Here is a 21,180-nt window from a genome sequence, read left to right as displayed (position 1 = left end):
GATCATGTGACTTCCAACCTTGCCCTGGCCCCAGCATTATGGTTCTATCCGCCTCAGATGTCTTGCTGATCTGCTGTTACCAGAAACATGCATTCATGCTCTCTAGACAGCCCGCATCCATCAGGGATGAAAGACAAACCTCCATGCACCCAGGACAGGGGACCATCCCCAGCGTCAGAGGTCAGTGCCCACAGCTCAGTTGGCTAAGAGTTGGAATCAAACCAACGTCCACCGTTCTACCGCTGCTGGTGAAGCCATGGTAGTTGTGGTGGGGGGAACCTCCCCAGATAGCTCTGGAGTGGATTCAGAAGATCCCGAGCTTAGTGTGTTTCCAAACCTACATAGGGGATTGAGACCAAGATGGCCACACTGGGAGGCAGAGTGTAGGGGAGAACTTACTCCAGCAGGCGCTGGTGGTTGAGCTGGTGCGAGGGTGGCAAGCGGCAGCAGCTGAACGTGAAGATGCGCCTCCCCTGGCGGTCATCCCCTGGAGCGACAGAAAGAGGTGTGAGCTAGGATGCTTGAGGCTGGGGCTTGGCAGCTGACATCCAAGGGAGGTATGTGATGTGCCCATTTTCTGAGAAAACCTTCTGACTGTCCATCACTCCATTTAACAGGTGGAGCGCTGGGGATGCCAGGCTACATCATCAGTGCCGGACCCCATCAGCTGGCAGCTCGTGGGTTTAACTTTAGCTTCGTTTGACTCCAAGTACAGAATCTAGCTGCCTCCTCACTGTGCCCCTCAGTGTTTTCCTGGGACTCTGAGTCTTGGAGAAGGCTAGAGAGTACAGGGGACAGCTGCCTCTGGACAGGACAGGACCACACATCAGTACGGGAGCCCATGCTTGCTATTTTTTGCATTGTGGAGGCCAAGTCACCCTGTGCTATGACCAGTTCTCCTTATACAAGACAGCCACGGGGCCTCAAAAACAAAGGCATCCTGAGGACTGGCAACGGCCACTGGATCTAGAGCTCTGGCCTCCTTGTACCCAGGACAGGGAACAGTCTTTGGCTTCAGAGAGAGAGTACACACAGCTCTGTTGGCTAGGAAGAAAGAAAGCTGGTCCCCGTGTACGATGCTGGTGGCAGCCATGGCAGCCTTGGTGACAGGAGCCTTTTCAGATGACTCTCAAGTGGACTTGAAGGCCAGTCCCTGAGCCCAGGCACATGGTAGCACTTAGTGGTCACACAGCCTCTCTCCAGAGGACAGGTAGCTGCTGAGGTCCCAAATGCTGCATCTGCAACTCCTCCAGCCACGCCTGGACCTTCCTTCTCTCTATATGGAAGCCCAAGTGCACAGTGGAAGGGAGGATTGGGAGTAGCAACATGTTATACTGAGAAACAGCAACCTCGAGTCACAGCCCCTGCCCACTGGATCCTCGGGGCTTTATCCCCAGCTCTGCCTTAGAGACATAGGAAGAAAATGAAAGGCTGAGCCAGCTCTGGCCTTCACACTGTGTTCCAGGTAAACACAGGGCACAGGTGAGCACAATTGGGACGCGTGCTGAGGACAACATGCGACCGTTGGTTCTTTCCTTCCATGAATGTGGGACCCACAAACTCAGCCTTGATGCTAGGCACCTTGCCCCACTGAGCCATCTCAACAGTACCCACCCTCCCCTTGAAACGAGGCCTGAATATGTAGCCCAGGCTGGCCTGGAATGGGAGATCCTCCTGAGTCAGGATAAAAAGAAAAAGTAAAGGGGACAGGGGAAGGGACGGACGACCTCAGCCTGGAATCCAGCTTGTCCTTCTTGATGACTCTTGACTCAACACAGACAAAAGAGCTGATTGTGCACAGATGTGTTTTCTAAAGGCTTCTTAAAACACAGACCTGAAACCAATGGGCTGCGCTTGCTTAGGAAAGAAATGCTGTGGCCTTCAGTTTAGCTGAGTCAGCACTAAACTTAAGTCATCCCTAGACTTAAACCATGCAGCCCATAAATCCACTTCACGATGGCACAAAAGAAATGACAAGAGATAAGGTAACAAGGTTATTAAAACTAACTAAATTAGTTTATGTTTTGTGTATGGGTGTTTGTCTGCATGTGTGTCTGTAAGTCCTGTGCATGCATTGCTGTGCAGGCTAGAAGAGGGATCCCCTGGAATTGGAGTTACAAAGGGTTATGAGCTGCCATGTGTGTGCTGAGAATCAAACTCCCGACCTCTGCAGGAGTAGACAGTGCTCTTAACCACTGAGTGAGTCCTCTTTCCAGGCCCTAAAAATTTACATTTTAAGACTTCAATAGTTAACCTTCCCATATCTTTGTGAGTGTGTAGAGTGTGTACACAGTCCTGTGTGTGTTGTAGAGTATATACATATTCCTGTGAGTGTGTTGTAGGGTGTGTACATATCCTGTGTGTGTGTGTGTGTGTGTGTGTGTGTGTGTGTGTGTTGTAGAGCATGTTCACGTTCCTGTGTGTGCAGGTAGAGGCTGAGTTGATGTCAGCATCTTCTTCAGTCTCCACCTTGTTTCTTGAGATGGGGTGTGTCACTAAACCATTGATTCCACAGGAGCAGCTGGTCAGAAAGCCCCAGGGATCCTTGTCTGCACCTGCCCAGAGCTGGAATTACAGGAGCATTTCTTTCTACCCAGGGTCTCTGGAGGAATGACCTCAGATGCTCCAGCTTGTGTGGTAAGACCTTTCCCATCCCCATGCTTCTTTAACTTTGCCTAATCTTTCAGCCTCGTTCTGCATGACATTATTTGAACAACGTAGCTTCTAAAGGCACAGAATCATAAACACAACCGCAGAAACTAGAGAGGTGGTTCAGTAGGTAGGAGCGCTTACTGCTCTTGTAGAGGACCCTCACTTGGTTCCCAGCACATAAATCAGTTAGCTCAAAACAGCCCATATTTCCAGTTCCAGGATCTTGTGCCCTCTGACTTCTGTAGGCACCCGCATGCACGTGGTGCACATACAGACAACTATTGTAAAGATGCAACAGTGACTCAGGTGTGTGCTGCCCCTTTCCTGCGAGCCTTTCCCTACATGCTTAATAGACTCGCTACCTTGAGGGCTGGAGAGATGGCAGCTTCTGAACGGGACCCAGGCTCGATTCCCAGCACCCACATAATGGCTCACAATCATCTATAACCCCAGTTTCAGAAGATCCGACACCCTCTTCTGGCCTCCACAGCACCAGACAAATGTGTATGTGATGCATAGACATACATGCAGACAAAACACCCACACACATAACATAAGACAAACAAAGCCTTGCTAACTTGATTAATTCTGAATTGTTCTTTTTTTTCGGGCGAGGGTGTTCAGCATAAGGTTTCTCTATGAAACAGCCCTGGCTGGCCTGGAACTCACTTTGTAGACCAGTCTGGCCTTGAACTCACAGAGATTCACTTGCTTCTGCCTCTGGAGTGCTAGGATTAAAGGCATGTGCCACCACAGCCTGGCTTGAATTGTTCTGAAATTTTTATTTTTTTTTATTCTTTTTTATTAACATCCGAAATTCTTTTCTGCCGTACAGTCAAGGACCCAGCTTAGCTGAGTGTAGTGGTGAATCCTTTAATCCCAGCACTTGGGAGGCGAAGTCTGAGTCTAAAGCCAGCCTGATCTACAGAGTGAGTTCCAAGACAGCCAGAGCTATATATAGAGTCACTGTCTTGAAAAAAAAAACAAAACAAAACAAACAAAAAAGACCAGCTTTACTCTAGTGGAGGTTCCAAAGAGAAGCAATCTGGCAGTGCTGGGCTGCATCTCTCCAGAACCGCCGACACGCCCACCTGAGTCTCCAAACACAAGAACTGCAGACATGGCCACCACACCTGACTTTCACTTCACAGAAGGCATCCTCCTGCCCCAGCCCTGGATGTCATCCCTCCTGGTTCCCCCAACATCCAAACCCACTTGTCCTTTTAATCAATCTGTTGCCCCCTGACCCCCACACTGTGCCCACATCTGTGAACACACCACCCCAAGCACACAGAAAGGGGACAGACTGTTGTAGATCTATTATTTTGGGTGTGTGACATTTGCTTATGCTCTGGAACATTTGTTTAACAATGTAAGATGTGTAGCTTTTGTCTGTGCTGCATTTGTTTAACTCTGGGAAGCTGTAATTCTTTGCCTGTCTAAAACACCTGATGGTCTAATGAGGAGCTAAACAGCCAGTAGCAAGGCAGGAGAGAGGGTAGGCAGCAGGCTGGATGTCCATAGTCCTCGTTCATCCCTGAGAAGTCTGAGGACACCGCTCCAGCACCCTTGAGGGCTCCTGCCTGTCTCCTTTTCTGCAGGTCCAATCATCATTGACTGCTTGTCTGAAGAACAGGACCCAGAAGACAACAAAGCTCTCTTTGTCTTGAACTCACTTGTGCTGTAAAGAAGTGTTTACCGCCATTCTCAGGGCTCCCTCCCCCGCTCCCCCAAATGTGATGCAGAGACAGAAGGATGCATGCCCAGAAAGGGAATGAACCGGAATGTGCCAGAATCACGTGCGCTGACTGCATGGGCCTGGGTGGGCTCCTAATTCTCACTTCTGTTTGTTATGTACAGCACCATACTTCCTCTGGGAAGCTCCAGAGTCTGGGATGTTTAAGATTCTAGAACAATCTGCTTGTAAATACAGCATCCATTCATCTTCCTGTCCTTAAGAAATTTGGCCAGGCCGCTGCTTGTTTAGAGCTCTGTGTTCTAACCCACCACACAGTCCCCTCCCTTGTCCAGCAGAGGCTCTGGGCACAACACTAGAAAACAGCGAGGTTTCCAAACTGGGTCCTCTTGCCTGGGCCACTGGCTTCCAAAGGCAACTACAGCCTGTGTTTGAGGGTCACCGATCCCTAGGTTCTGAGTCACAGTACGGCTGCTCGAAAAGACACAGCGATTAAATGGTGAAAGAAAAAGTTCAGTTGGCCCAGCAGGGTCAAAAACCCAAGGGGCATTTCCCAAGCGTGAGTCAGACCAGATTCGCCAGGCCACAGCCACAGTCTGCAGGTTTCTCCACACACACAAAGCCTGGGTCCTACAGAAGAGCAGCTGCCTGTGGCTCCCACCATCCTCTGCTTTCCCACACCATCTCCTGCAGCCCCCATGCCATCATCTGTGAGGTCCAGGATCCTCAGCACCATCTTCTTGTTTGTGGCCTCTTCCTCCTCCCTCCTTTGCCCAATTCAAAGATCAATTAGCCAGTGCTCACTGAGGGCTACAGCATCTCAGGGCAGGAGAAGCCAGGAGAGTCCATTGCTGCAGGCAGAGGATGGGGTGTCTCTGCCCGGCCCCAGCAGCCACAGAGGGCTGTCCCATGCTGCTCCCAACAGGGGTTTCCACACTCCTCAGAAGGCAGGAGAAACCGCAGAGCACACACACTGTCCTCCTCTCCTTCTCCCTCCCTGCCTCCCTTTACCACTTCACTGCCTTATGAGGCTGTCAGTGTTGCATCTGCCTTCACGACGTCCGTCACTATGAGAAACGTCCCTTCCAACAGCACAGACTGGAGCATCACACAGGCTTCAAAATGAGATCAGCAGCAGGAGATGAATACTATCTGTGAATGCACATTCCACAGGCCTGAGACTCACCCCCTGCCGGCGACTCCCCCTGTCTACAGCACAGCCTCACTAGCTGCCTCCCTGTCTCCAGGCCAGAGGAGCCTCATCAGGTGCCCAAAGGAAGGCTTCCCAGAGCTGTCACCCAGAGCAGGCACAACATATTCATCATCATCTCCGGTAAAACAAAGCAGAGAGTCTGAGGGCTTTACTTCAAGGGGTGTAGGAGTTGGTCCATTTGGGGTTTTGTATTTAGCATTGTTAAGGGTTCCCTCAAAATTGGAGGGAGATGGAAAAACTTGCAAGGGTCCATCTGTCCTGCAGGAAAGCACAGAAGGCTGTGGTGTGCTGAATGGAATGATCTAGATGAAAGGGTTGTGACACCTGTCGTCTCAGGTCTGACATATTCATCTCTCCCCCTCCACGGCTCCAAGAGCCTGCCTCCCGCCTCCTTTCTCTGGTATTTAGGTTCAGAACCTTCCCTCTCCCATTCTGTGCCTCCCCACATGATCTCTACTGAGCCCCACCCCCTAGGCCACAGCCTCAGACCCCAAAACATCATTCATTCCATTTGACCACTTGGAGTACTGAAGTCCCCATGGCTTCTGCAGCGCCTTGACTGACCAAGAGCACCCACTCAGGTGTCAGGCCCTTCTTTAGTTCCTTGAACAATTCTTCAGATTTGGCCGTAGGGCCCTGGGAAGGCTGTCCCATTCCTTGGTGAGGCCATATCTGGCAGCACCTGGAGACTATAATTGACTCCCAAGAAACAGTCCCGGAGGGCAGGCGGTCCCTGGCCCAGAACTGCCCTTCAGCCCACTGGAAACTCAGGAGCAAGAGTTAAAGACAGGAGTCAATACTGAATGCTGAATGAGGCCCTGGGAGGGGAAGAGGTGACCTCCTTTGTGGCAAGGATGACCCCAGTGGGAGACTGCCCAATGTGTCCTACACTAAGTGGTCACTGGAAACAGCCATGGTGGACTGAGAGGCCCACCATCCTGCAAGACCTAGAAGAGTGTACTGTCCGATCCGGGCACCAGTCGGATGGTTCACCTACCTGCCACCTGCAGGATGCCATGTCGGGCCACGTCATAGAATGGGTGATTTGTGCTCAGCGTCGGGTCCTGGCCAGCCATGGACACCACTGGGCCCTCCTGTGGCTCTCAGTGTGGCTGTTGCTTCCTTGTCTCTCTGTAGCCCTGCTGGGGATACAGGTTAAAGGGAGTCAGGAAGCAAGCTAGATTAGCATTGACGAATCATTATTAGATGCTATTGATACACCATTCATAGTCAGCCTTTAATGTAGCTATCCCTTTCCAGGGGTATTTTTGTTATAAACTGAGATGTTGAGAGTCAGATGGAAGCTGACTCCCTAGTCAATAGCTTTCAGATCCTTCCCTGGTACCCTTGCTGTTTTGAGTGAATGATTATTCGCCAAGTAGCCAGCCATGCGTGGCTTCTCTGAACGCTGCACAGGGCCTTGAGGAAGCCCCATGGCAACTACAGATGCTTGCCCTGGAAGCACAGTCCCGTCTCCTAACGCTCTGTTCAGCCACACCCCCTTCAACACCCAGCCCTGGACTTCTGCCACAGTTTGGTCTCCTGAAGCTGTCTAGCCACACCCACTCCAACACCCAGCCATCAGCCTCCGTGCACTCTGTGTGACCCTGTAGCCATTTCTACCCAGATTTGAGGGAGACTCAGCAAAAGGCTGGGACTGGCAGAGTCCCTCATTTGAATGAAAGCCTGCCACAGTTGTTAAAGATGCCCCAGCCAGGCTCCCACAGCCATTGTTCCCGTCTATCTATACGAGTAGACTATGTGAATGCCGCCCTTTGTGAGTCAGAGGAAGGCAGTTTCCTGTGTTGCCCTCTGGGCCCATTAAAGGCTTCTCTCCAGGGTACATTTCTTGCTCATTTCTGACTACTTTTTCCTCTTCATTTTTATTAGTTCTTTCACACAGTGTGCTTTGATCATGATCCCCCTCCCCCCAACTACTCCTAGATCCAATTCTGCTTCTCTCTCCACCCAACTTGTGTCTTCTGTTTCTTTCTCTAAGGCCATGAAAGTCAAATTTGGGCTGCCCATCTATTCTTAGATTTGTGGCCTTCCACTGGAACATGGTTCACTTCCAGGGGCTACATTCTGTTTTCTTTTTGTTTTGTTTTTAAAGATTCATCTATTATGTATACAGGGTCCTGCCTGCATGTAAGACTGCAGGCAGGCCTAAAGAGGGTAACAGATCTCATTACAGATGGTTGTGAATCTACATGTGGTTGCTGGGAATTGAACTCAGGACCTCTGGAAGAGCAGCCAGAGCTCTTAACCACTGAGCCATCTCTCCAGTCCCAGGGGTTACATTCTTAAAAACAAAAACAAAAACGCTGACTCTCCCTCTCCTAGTAACTACCAATTCCCAACAGCTCCTTAACTAGGGATAGGACTTCATGTCTACCTCTCTTCTCCATACTGGGGTCTTTTCTGACTTGGGTTATAGGTAGTGTGGACTGAGCAGGTAACAGGAAGAAGGGGAGGTGGTGACAACAGCAGACATAGAAACAGGAGTACCAATAAGAGGGTCTTGGAATCTGTGTGTAGCGACTCCTGCCTTTATCTCAGTACTTAGGTGAAGAGGCAGACAGATGCCTATGAATTCAAGGCCAGCTTGGTCTGCGTAGCAAGTTCCAGGCTGGCCAAGGCTATATGTAAGATGCTTTCTCAAAATAAAACAGCAAACAGACAAAGAGTACAGATGAAGATTTCCAGAGACTGCCAAGGAGGAAGCCGTGAAGAACAAGGTAGCGGGGACACGAGCTGCGCAGGTCTGAAGAAGCTGAGGGCTCTGACTGCTAGGAGAGCACCACAGAGCTGTCACAAAGCTCAGAGCTTCAGACACCCCCGCCTGAGAGCTGTCGCACCAGTCACTGTGGAGGACTGGGATCCTGGCACCCAGGCTTAAGAGCTGTCACACTAGTAAGTGTCACCTGCTGTTGCTGGATGCTGTCTGCTGTCACCACCGGCTGCTGTTAGATGCCAAGTTTTACAACAGCTGCCAAGTTCTGGGGACCCATGAGGGCTGACCGCCATGGAGAAGGGAACTGAGCGTCCCTCAGACAAGTGCAAACAGAACTTGTCAAAAGCCAAGGGAGATGCTCTAGTTATACCCCAAGAAGACTGTGAGGGGAGAAGTAGTCACATCCACTAGAGGCTAACATCGGGCAGATGGACCCTTGCCATCTCCATGGACCTATAAGCTGAGGCCAGAGTATGTGGGTCTTAAGACACATGTCTGAGAAACAGGGAGACTCAGAGTGTTCTCTGACCTCAGTTTATGTGGACTGTCTGAAGAGACCCAGCCTTTTAGAATTTCTGTTTTTAAGTAGCTCTTCCAAATGATGAAGAAAGAGCTAAAAAGAAAATAGTAGGATCCATAGATGATTCAGGTAGTCATTAAGTCTAGCAACCCCAGTTCCATCCCCAGAACCCACAGTGGAAGGACAGAACTTATAAGTTGTCCTCTGATCTCCACATGCAGGTCGTGGCATACCTGTGTGTGTTCCCACACACCCAAAAATATCTAAGTAAATAAATGTAATTAAAACTTTTAAAAACAATAATTTAAGCCTTTCTTAAGGTCTGGAAGGGTTCCTCGGCGGTTAAGGGCACTGGCTGCTCTTGCAGAGGACCTAGATTCAGTTCCAGCAGACATCTGTATGTAATTTCAGTTCCAGGGGAGTCAGTGCCTTCTTCCATCCTACAAAGGCACTGGATGCATATGGTTCACATATATACATGTAGGCAAAACACTCATGTTTATGAAATTAAAATAAGTCATTTTTTCTTTATTTTACATTTCTTTGTTTTTGTTTTGTTGTTGTTGTTTTGATTTTGTTTTGAGACAGGGTTTCTCTATGTTGTCCTGGACTCACTCTATAGACTAGCTGGTCTCGAACTCACAGATATCTGCTTGCCTCTGCTTCCCGAGTGCTGGGGTTAAAGGTGTTCATCGCCACTGCCTGACTGTTTTAACAAGCCCCAGGCCACCCTTGCATCACAAAACTTCTGTCCTGTAAAGCATTTTAAAACTCTGGTTGACGCTTAGAATAATTAGTAAAAACCAAGCTTTAGGGATGGCATAAGATAATATTCCTATCCTCACCAAAGAACTTCAGGGCTGAGAATATGGCTCTATGTGTATGCATGAGGACCTGAACTCAGATCCTCCAGCAGGCAAGTTTATTAGCAGAACACAGTAGAACATACCTACAAGCCCAACAACCAGGGAGATGGCACAGAAGGGGCCCTGGGGCTCATTGGCCAGGCAGTCTAGTGGAATCAACATCCAAGTCTCAGAAAATAAGGTGGAGAGTGACCAAGGAGGACACTGGACATTGACATCTGACCTCCACAGATACACAGACACAGCACACAAGGTGGGGGGTGAGGGAGGGAGGGAATCAAACTTCAGTGCTTGTGACTAAAACACAGCAGAGTATACATCTTCAAATACAGATGAGAAACTAAAACCGTAACTAGGAGACATCACTATAGACACCACCGCAGCTCTGCATGCAGATAAGCAGGGAGGTTAGACCTCTCGAGACTAAGGTATGAAACGTGTTAGAACTCACGATACTGACCAGTAAGGGTGAGGCCAGTGTGGGTTGCACAACAAGACTCTGTCTCAAAACAACCCCCTCCACACACACACACACAATCTTCAGGCTACAGAAATATTTAAGAGCGGGAAGCAGAGACTGAGGGGAAACACCCTTCTCAACCACAGTGCCCTGGGGAGATGCTCTGTGCTGCTTCAGTGCAGACACCAGCCCAGGGTCACACACAGGTCAGTGCCCAGGACAGGAAGCCCAGACTCTTGGCTCTGTGCTTCTGCAAGTTCTCCACCATGAGAGATGTGAGTGAGCTTTCCCTGCTGAAGCCCCGCCGCAGGGGTGTTGTTAAACGGGTCACCTTTAGCAGGAGAGTAGGCCATGGGGAGGAATTGCTGTAGCTTCTCTTGTGTCAACAGTGACATTTCTAGATTCCTTGTCCAGTTGCCACACCCTTCCCCCTCCCCATGCTGTTCCTCCTCCACCCTCCCTAAAGTCCTCAGCCATCTGTGCCCCAGGTTAGGACTCTGTCGTCATGCTGCTGTGTGGCTTTGGCCTGGAGCTTTGCTCCATCTGGGTGGGTGGTCAGATAGGCAGGGTGGTGGCTAACTTATTGCCAAGTCCCTAGGACTGCCAGGGAAAGGCTGGCAGGAGATCCTGAAAGAAAGGCATCCAGAATGGGGGAGGAACAGAGAGGGCAAAGGTCCCAGGAAAGAGAGAGAGAGAGAGAGAGAGAGAGAGAGAGAGAGAGAGAGAGACCATGTATGTTGCCCAGAGGAGACAAGCAGGGAGAGGGAGAGGTCTTGTGTCTCCCATGTATACCTTCTACAAACCTGCCACAGACAGAGACACACGAATCCTGATTAGAGAACACCTGTAATTCAGGCCACCTACCTCCCAATCCTTCCCTGTGACATTCCTTCCTACACTAATGTGGACAGCTGAGACACCTCAGCCCTCCTATACTTCACACAAGAAAGAGACTTGACCTGTGGCCTCCCCACAGTCTCCCCAAGCCTGCACCGTGTCACCTAACACTAGATGCTGTGGCCCTGAGCTGGGGAGTCACTGGCCCAGGCCTCAGGTGCATACCCGGGATCAGGTTTGCTTCCTGGCAGGGCGCAGGACATCAGTGCCAGGCTCCACCAGCTCACCTTTTCTCCATCACTCCTCAAGTCCAAAATTATCCATGCTGGAGAGCGGCTCCCTGGGGACCTCGCTGGTATGGGATGATACCCAGGCTCGTACCCTGAGTCCACACCTTGCAAGGAAAATCTACTACAAAAGCCAGCAAATGAACTTGGCCCTCAGAGCCCACAGCCCAGAACACATGTTGCCTGAGGCAGCTGGCCAGGAACCAGTAATGGCTGAGAGTCCAGTTCTCAAACCATCCACGGGTCAAGTAGCTGCACAGAGCCCACAGCCAAGGTCTCTGCAGCAATGATGGCTCCCTTTCCCTGTGTCCTCGACTTTAGCCAACCAGTATGTGGGTCCTTTTGCCTTTACAAGAGCAAGCACTTTATCCCCTTGCACAGCCTGGATGCTTTGTTCTAAAGTTTGCATGATCAATCCTGCTGCACCATTGGCAGGAAGGGGTTTGTGCCCCCTTCCTGCTGCAGCCATCGCATGGGAATTAAACTAAGGCTCTTCCAGAATCCTGCACTGCTCTCAACCTCACCTGACTCCTGGTGCTGTGCACAGTGGAGGGACAGAAGAAGGAGTCTGAAGAGACCCAAGAAGAAAGCTGGACCATCCTGCCTCTGAGAGGTCTTGAAGGTTGTGAGGATACCCGTATCCTGTCTCCATTAGGTATCACATGGCTATTCCGTATCCTGTCCCCATCAAGTACCACATGGCTGTCCCGTAACCTGTCCCCATCAGGTACCACATGGCTGTCCCATATCCTGTCCCCATTAGGTACCACATGGCTGTCCCATATCCTGTCCCCATTAGGTACCACATGGCTATCCCGTATCCTGTCTCCATTAGGTATCACATGGCTATTCTGTATCCTATCACAATCAGGTACCACATGGCTGTCACATATCCTGTCCCCATCAGGTACCACATGGCTGTCCCATATCCTGTCTTCATCAGGTACCACATGGCTGTCCCGTATCCTGTCTCCATTAGGTATCACATGGCTATTCTGTATCCTGTCCCAATCAGGTACCACATGGCTGTCCCATATCCTGTCTTCATCAGGTACCACATGGTTGTCCCGTATCCTGTCCCCATGAGGTACCACATGGCTGTCCCGTATCCTGTCCCCATGAGGTACCACATGGCTGTCCCGTATCCTGTCCCCCTGAGGTACCACATGGTTGTCCCGTATCCTGTCCCCATGAGGTACCACATGGCTGTCCCGTATCCTGTCCCCATGAGGTACCACATGGCTGTCCTGTATCCTATCCTCATCAGGTACCACATGGATATCCTGTATCTTGTCTCCACCAGGTACCACATGGCTGTCCCATATCCTGTCCCCATCAGGTACCACATGGCTGTCCCGTATCCTGTCCCCATCAGGTACCACATGGCTGTCCCGTATCCTGTCCTCATCAGGTACCACATGGCTGTCCTGTATCCTGTCCCCATCAGGTACCACATGGCTGTCCTGTATCCTGTCCCCATCAGGTACCACATGGCTGTCCTGTATCCTATCCTCATCAGGTACCACATGGATATCCTGTATCCTGTCTCCACCAGGTACTACATGGATATCCTGTCTCTATCAGGTACCACATGTCTATTCTGGATCCTGGCTCCATCAGGTACTACATGGTTATCTGGCCTTCTCCAAGCCTCGGAGTCACTGGTGATGCTAACTGATAGAAGTCCCTAAGGAGTGACAGTTCCAAGGTGAGGCTGTACACACAGGACCATGACAGGGTCCCTTGCATGTGTCAACTGGTTGGGCCACCAGTGCCCAGGTGTTTGTTCAAACACTAGTCTCTGCTGTGAAGATATTTGTGGGTGATGTTGGCATCTAAGTCACATGACCCTCTCTAACATAGGCAGGTGCTATCTAATCCCTAAGAGTGGTCCAACCCTCCAGCTCCAGCTCAGGCTTGTTCCTCAGGCCTAGGCTCCATTCTGAAGCTAGGCTGGAACTATTTTGAGTCACCTCATTAACATAAACTCATCTGAAGCTGAAAGAGCTCAGCACATATAGCAAATGATGCTCATTTTTACACACACACATCCAGGTCCTAGCATATGCCAGGCAATTGCTCTTCCACTGAGTCACACTGCTTCCAGTCTCCATACTCCATATATACCTGGCATGTGAGGTGTGTGTGTGTGTGTGTGTGTGTGTGTGTGTGTGCGCGCAAGTACATGCACACACAGAGGTCAGAGGAAGACGTCAGGTATCCTACCAGTCTCTGCCTTATTCCCTGGAGACACAATCTCTCATTGAACCCAAAGCTAGGTTGGCAGTCAGTAAGCCCCAGAGGTACTGTCTCTGCCCGTCTCTGCAGGGCTGGGGTTACAAGTGCATGGCCACACCCAGCTTCTTACAAGGGTGCTGGTTGATCTGAATGCAGAACTGCATGCTTGCGCTGCAAGCGCTCTTACTCACTCACTCGTGCCAATGTACATTTTAAAACTCCTGTCCCAGCCTGGCTACAGGCAAGGTCTATCTACCATCCTCACTCTGGATGGGAATTCTACACTTCCTGCAGGAGTGTCAACCCTCTTGGCAACAGCCCCCACATCACAGCAATCGTGCTAGGGATGATCAGAAACTCATAACTCTCGGGCTTTCTGGATCTCCCTAAGTGGAGTAAAGTTTCACAGGGACTCAAGACACCCCACATGCACCATGTAGGGCCAGCATAGACAAAGCCCCTCATAAATAGCAGTGTGACAAGTCACATTGCAAACAGATCTTCTGCACTGCTCAGTGTTTCTTTTTATTTTATTTTATTTATTATTAATAATTTACTTATTATGTTCTGTCTGCATGTATGCCTGCCCACCAGAAGAGAGCACCAGATCTCATAGATGGTTGTGAGCCACCATGTGGTTGCTGGGAATTGAACTCAGGACCTTTGGAAGAGCAGCCAGTGCTCTGAACCTCTGAGCCATCTCTCCAGCCCCCTGCTCAGTGTTTCTGAGCCTCAGCCCTGTCCCCGAGGCCCAACCTGCCTGGCTCTGCCTGTGTCCACTGCCTCCACTTGCTCCTTTGCAGCCCAGTGGACTCCAGGAGTCTCCTCCATGTGGGGGCTTGTTCTTGGGGGAGCATTTGGCATCTGTGAGGCTGGGAGAGCTTCAGTCCTCATTGGTGCCCAAGACCAGAACAGAAAAATCCAGTAGCAGGAGTGCTATGCAAAACAGACTCCAAACCACCCAAGGGGTCTATTTATATTCACAGCAAAATGGTTTGTTGCTGTCAAAATGTGTTTGCATATTACACAAACAGACCCTCATAGTAATTATCTTAATGCTGTCGCTACAAATGAACACCTACTTACCTTGGGCAAATTAATGCCAGAATTACCTTAAACAGCACAGCCTATGGGGGGTGGGGCACACAGATAAAGAACTCGGTGGATGTGCCCACCTCCAGGCTCTCTCAGAATTCAGGAGAGGGAATACCCCCCCCCCGCCCCCGTTCCTAACCCTCTAAAGCTCAGAAAAAAAGAGGCATGCGCTGGTCAGATCTGCCTCAAGACACCACAGCAGGATCCATCTTTCTGTCTCAGCCACACTAATGGCCACAAGCCCTCCACCACTGCCCACTCCTTACCACCAAGGCCACGAGGTCCCTGGTGCTGGCAAGAGGCACACACACAGACCTTACTCACTTGTCCAGAGGGAGAGATAGGGAGTCACCAGAATCTGAGCCCAAGATCTAGGTGAGACACCAGGGGGTAGGAAGGCCGACAGTGGTGAAGTCCTTGTGGCTAACTGGCAAGAGGCTGGAGTTCAAAAGCCCTTTCATCTAGCCCACCCTCACAGCCTGGAACCCCTCCTATCACCATCTGGGCACAGCTGGTACCTCTACCACAGTTTCCACCACCCATGCTCAGTGCTGGCCTGGGGCCCTGGCCTTCTACGCTCTCCAAAGGATGTTGAAGTCTCAGTCCCAAACATCCCTGTCTTAGTTTGTTTTTCTGTTGCTGTGATTTAAAACAACAACAACAAAATAAAATAAAATAAAATAAAACAACAACAACAAAAACAACTTTGACCAAAAGCAGCTTTGAGGAGAAAAGGGCTTACTTCATCCTACACTTCCAGGTCCCAGTTGAGCATTGAGGAAAATAAGGCAGGAACTGAAGCAGGACCCAAGGAGGAATGCTGTTTGCTGGGTTTGCTCACTGGTCCAAGCTTGGTTAGTTTGCTGAAATAGCCCAGGCCCACCCACCTATGGATGTGCTGCCCATAGTGGGCTAGACCCTCCCACATCCATCATCAGTCAAGACAGGACCTCACGAACATGACCACACAGGCCAATCTGCGCTGGGTGATTCCTCAGTCGAGGTTCCCTCTTCCTAGGTAATTCTAGGTATGTTAAGTAAGAATAAAAAGCAAACAGAACACTCCCCGAGCACTTGACTTGACCATCCGAGGCCTGCCCAGTGCCTGGCCAATGCCTCCTGTTTCAAGTCTCTTCCCAGAAGAAGCGTCCTGAAGCCCCCATCCCCCACCCAAATGCTGCCCTCCAGGAAACAAGACTGACCACTTCTACCCCAGGCCTCTTGCTTTAGCCACATGGTCCTCAGGTGCTCTTCACACACCTCAGAGCCTCTGCACTCACTGTTCTTGCTACCTAGAATGCACAGCCCCACACAAGACAAATGATCCATACAGCGTCAACTGCCGTCACTGGCTGAAGCCCAAGTCCCAGTCCAGTCTGGTCCAGCATTCCTACCTCGACCTTCGTGCTTCCTCACATGAGTTAAGAACGATCCACAATACCAGATCCCCACAATACCAGATCCAGGGGTCTCTGACGCCCTCTTCTGACCTCTGGGTCACTGCACACGCAGACATATATGTAGGCAAAACACCCATACACATAAAATAAAAATAAATAAGTAAGTAAATCTTGGTCTAGAGAACTGGAGGAGAGAAGGGAGGAAAAATGTGATAGGTATGTAAAATAAATGAAAGAAATGTTATTTAAATAAAATAAAATACAAATACGTAAATAAATCTTTAGCAGATGAAAGGAGGCTGGAGAGATAGTTCAGTAGTTAGGAACATTTACTGCTCTTCCAGAGGACTGAAGTCCAGTTCCCAGAGCAGTTCACAGCCATCTGTGACTCCAGTTCCAGGGGATCCAAACCCCTTCTGGCCTCCCTGGGAGCCTGCACTCATATGCACACACCCATACAGACACACAGGCACACACATATATACATAATGAAAATAATAACTTTTGGCGAAATTAATAAATCGGTGGCTGGAGAGATGATTCGGTAGCTGGGAGTTCCTACTTTTCCGGAGGTTCTGAGCTCCATTCCCAGCACCCACATCAGATGGCTCACAACTGCCTGGGGCTCCAATGCTAGGGATGGGATGCCCTATTCTGGCCTCTGAGGGTACTGACCAACAGATGCGCGCGTACGTGCACCCACACAGACACACACACACACACACCTGTGCAGCTTGAGAGGTGGGGGGACACAGTTGGGACTGCAGAGTTCATATCTCCCGCAGATCACAAACCCAGGAAAACTCAGCCCAGGCATCCTGTCCCTGCTGCATTGACAGGGTAGAGTTTAATTTTAAGGCAGGTGGAGAAAAGGCACTGGTGGCTCCTAGAAGTCTCCAGAATCCAGACCTGTCAAACCAGTTCCTTCTAACAGTCCCTGGCTCCTGCCTCCTCCAACTGAAAGGTCATTTCTTGCTCCCAAGTTGGAGCTGGCTGGCCTTCATCAGGGAAGGGACTGTGGCACACAAATACCTAGCTTGCTTTGCAAGGCCACAGACAGAACAAATGCTAACAAATGTGATCTCTCACGAAACTGTGGGGCCTGTTTGGGACACACTGTGTAAATCAACTCAGTTTGACCCCTCCATAACTCTGGAGTTTGGAATTTCCCAGGAAAACAAGGCTAATCATTGACTCAAGGTCACAGAGCCTGTGGCCAGGGTGTGGGGATCCATCCCCAGCTGTGACCACTGCACAGCCTCCACTGAGCACACACATTATCCTCCAAGCTTTAACCGCCTTAGGATGCCTGAGAGAGAAGATGGGGAACCAAAGCAGTGGCTTCAGAGGAGCCATTCACCCAACCCTGCTTCAAGGAACCCAGAAACTTAGACAAATGGACTACTAGAAATTCCACACAGTACCCCAGATCCAAGTCTGTCCCCACCCACAGGAGCCACCCAAGAAGATTCCAGATACCTGTGGGACATCTTCCACAGGCATCAAATTCAACCAAATAGTGGGGGAAAATAAAGAGACAGAAAAGTTCTTATTTCTCTCCCTGTGCTAACGTCTGTGACGCAGGGTAGAAAGACATGGAAAACAATGGAGGCATGAAAAAGGAAAAGAGCCCTCGCCCATAAGTCTGCTTGAAGCTTCTCCCTAGATGAGAAACAGAATTCTAGCACATTCAACACCTCTTCGGGTCTTTCTCCATCCCTAGCTCTAAACCTGCAGTTTTCTAGGACTTTCACCCCAAACCCCATTTACAGTAAAACACATCCCAAGACCCTTGTGCAATCTTAGGGGCTCTTAGTTTAACTTTATCAAACTATAACCCACCTCCAGAGCCACCCCATAATTTTACTTAGCAAAGGGGGGTAGGTGAGACTCTCAGCAACCTTTTGAGACATAACTCGAAAGCCACGAACATGGTCTATGTGGCTGATGCTAAGACTCTTATTGGCTCTCCCTTGAGAAGCCCATACCCACACTTGGATATATCTTAACTTTTCCTTGAGTGCTATTCTTTCTTTAAACCCCAGCACTTAAAATTTATGTCAAGATATCTTTTAGTGGATACTCGTGGTGGCATGGCACACACCATTAATCCCAGCACTCAGGCAAAGACAGCAGGATCTCTGTGAGTTCGAGGTCAGCTTGGTCTACATAGTAAGTTCCAGGACAGTCAGGGATACACAGAGACACCCTGTCTCAAAACAACAACAAAGTCTTTTAGGGGCTGGAGAGATGGCTCAGCAGTTAAGAGCATGTACTACTCTTGCAAAGGACTCAAGTTCAGTTCCCAGCACCCACATCAGGTAGCTCACAACCGCTAGCTTCAGGGGATCTGACACCCTCTATGGTCTCTGCAGGAACCTGCCCTCGTGTGCACATATCCACTCCCTCCTCACACACATAATTTAACATAGATAAAGTTTCTTTTTGAAAAGTCAGAAGGTTTCAGAACCACCGGAACTGAAGTTACAGGTGGTTGCGAGCCACTACGTGGGTGCTGGACCATCTCTTCAGCCCTTGAAAGTCCTTTTAATAAACCACGACTCTTCATGGTGAGGTCTCCTCTTTTGTGTTTCTCTTTTCCTGAGCACCTGGCTTTCTGCTTTTAACTAAACTTCAACTGTTTCACACTGCCTATTCATCAACTTCTATTTTTCGTGGAAGCCAACGGGAACTTCCTCAGATCATTGAGGGCCAAAGTATGGAGGTGCACATCTGCCTTTCATTGCAGACATTTGGAAGGGCGGGCGCGTGCCAGAGAGCTCCCAAAATCTCCAAATTACACCAGCCTGCTCCCACAGAGACAGATTCCAAGCCTGGCTTTCCATTTACCAGCCCTAGGCTCCTGCCTCAGTTTCCTCATCTGTAGAAGTGGGCAGTGCCACCACCATCTCAGGAGGCTGGTTTGAGTGAGGAATGAGGCAATCGGCAGGCAAGGATGTCTTGACCTCTGCTGGGGGAGCTTTGCAGATGTGGAGGCTGCTCCCCACAGCATCGTGGCCAGCTCAAAATCCACTAATTAGGCTAGGTGTCCTAGTTCATTTTTGTAATGTCAGCATTTGGAAGGTTGAGGCGGGAGGATTACCTCAAGTTTAAAGCCAGCCTGAGCTAAACAGTGAGACCTGTCTTCAAACAAAATAAAAGAATCAAGCTCTCCCAAATCCTCTTGAAGTTTTATCTGAATCGTGTGACCAGTGCCTCAGTTTCCCCATTAATAAAATGAGGGTGGCTTAGGGGTTGGGATGGGTTTCCGGTGTGGTCAGGCACCTCCAGGTGACAGCTCTTACCTATCCTATATTTTAGTTTATTATTAGAGACAGGGCCTCACCCACCCAGGCTGGGTTCAAACTCAGTATGTAGCCAAGGGTGCCTTTTTATTCTCACTTTGATAAATGCTGGAATTACAACCTCAGGCCCCACACATCTGGTTTATGTGTCACAGGGAAGCAAACCCAGGGTTAGTGTATGTTAGGCAGGAATTCTATTAACTTAGCTACATCCCTAGCCCTGCCGTCCTCTTTAACTGAAGCCACCTCTCTGTCCATTATTGACAGGGTACCCCAAACCTGCACTCATAAACACCAGGACTCACAGGGTGATTAGCCAGGGGAGCCCCCAACTTTACACAGATCTCCGAAGTTGAGCTTTACAGTGAGCTGATCCAAGCACATAGCCTGGGCACACTGGTCTTGACCTCTCCTGGACCTCCCAACAACCTAAGGGCCACACCCCACCTACCTATCTCCTGCTCATTTTCCAATTCAATTGCAGCTACTCCAGGAAACTATCCACACCCCCTGTTTGATCACGGAGAGCTGATTCTGGGCTCCTGACAGCTGGGAGCCCGCAGGAGGCTGACCCGACCTCTGGGAGTAGCTGAGCTCAGACTTCCAGTCCCCTGCCCCCTCCCCCATCCCGGCGCTGACGGGGTGTGTGTGTGTGGGGGGAGGGTTTGTCAGGGCATTCTACAGGGAACTCACAAGCATATCCTGAAACAACAGAGGCCAATGAAGGTTGCCTACTTTCCGAACGGTTGAGTCGAACTGAGTTTTCACCTGGACTCAAATCCGCCCTGACTCTCGCTGACAGCGCGCCCAACTAAGTAGAATCTGCTCAGAGCAGAACCTGTCTGCAGCTTGGGACCGGCCAGGCCCTTTCCCCACCCCAGCAAACAGGACGAAGGAATGCCACCCCTCCCCCCTGGTGGCCACCGCAGTTTCCTAGCAGAGCCCCAACGGCCAGCAACACTCTTGGGAGGCGTTTGCCAGATTTGGGAAAACGAAAGAAGTCTGCGCAGGTTTCCTGCCCAAGTGGGGACTTCCGAAGCTCGCGGCCTATAAAACTGGGAGTTGCACCAAGTGACAAGATGACCAGATAGACCCCAGCCGCGGGCTCCCCCTCCCCCCCCCGTGCATCCTCAGCACCCGTCCCGGCCTCAGTATTCCCACGTGTGAAACGGGAATGATGCTACCATGATGCGCTCAGGTTTGGTGCGGGAGCCGACGGGTGCTGACCCCGGTGATCCAAAGGGGACCAAACCCGTGTCAGAAGGAAGCGAGGAAGGCAGGGACACAGAGAGCGGGGACGGAGTGGGAAGTGGAGGGACAGCCAAGGGAAGGTGGAGTGGGAAGAGGCCGGGGTCAGAGGCACAGGAGCCGCTACTCCCCACCCAAGCAGTTCTCCCAGGGGTACTCACCCGACGACCACAGCGCTCTTCACTTGGTGTCTGCAACTCCAGCCGCTCACCTGGCCCCGCCAGGTACCTTCCCGCCAGGCCCCGCCCAACGTCAGAAAGCGAGCAACTGGGAGACCTCACGGTGGGCGGGACCAGGGCAGGTGGCTCTAGCTCGTAGCTGGAGAGAGCTGAGGGATACTGGCCCTCTGTCGCCTCCACACTCTCTGCCAGCCCGCAGATTTACCCTCATTCGCGATGCACTGGATGAGACGGGAAACCGGAGAGCTGTGCTGAGTTAGGAAACTGAGCCCGCATCCCGGATCGTCTGACCCGCAGTCCCGGGCCTGACGCAGGCTGCAGGTACAAGGCTCTCTAGGCTCTCCAATCGTTGCCTCTGCCCTCGGTGTGCCGCTGTCTCTGCCCGAGGCCGGAGAAGCCGGGGCTGGAGACTCAGAACCACTCCCACACTCCTGTGACTTGCCTCTAGGC

General features: G+C 50.7%; 1 protein-coding gene across 2 annotated transcripts in view; it reads right to left on the bottom strand.

The window, feature by feature from the left end:
* Window positions 1-21,180, bottom strand: part of Arhgap8 (Rho GTPase activating protein 8) — a 48,084-nt gene extending 26,904 nt beyond the window's left edge. Inside the window, exons 1-3 of one of the 2 annotated variants that reach the window (XM_048444961.3) lie at window positions 20,713-21,180; window positions 6,559-6,703; window positions 400-487 (exon numbers count right to left, since the gene is read on the bottom strand). In XM_048444961.3, the coding sequence (XP_048300918.3) occupies window positions 400-487; window positions 6,559-6,637 (167 nt within the window). In that variant the 5' untranslated portion in view covers window positions 6,638-6,703; window positions 20,713-21,180. The remainder of the gene's footprint in view (window positions 1-399; window positions 488-6,558; window positions 6,704-20,712) is intronic. The other variant, XM_087899138.1, reaches the window with a different exon arrangement.

This window comes from Myodes glareolus, chromosome 19 (genome assembly GCF_982192425.1).
Source record: "Myodes glareolus chromosome 19, mMyoGla1.1, whole genome shotgun sequence".
Classification (NCBI taxonomy): Eukaryota; Metazoa; Chordata; class Mammalia; order Rodentia; family Cricetidae; genus Myodes; species Myodes glareolus.
The sequence above is the reverse complement of the archived record's forward strand: the minus strand, read 5'-3'. Positions and strand labels throughout refer to the sequence as shown.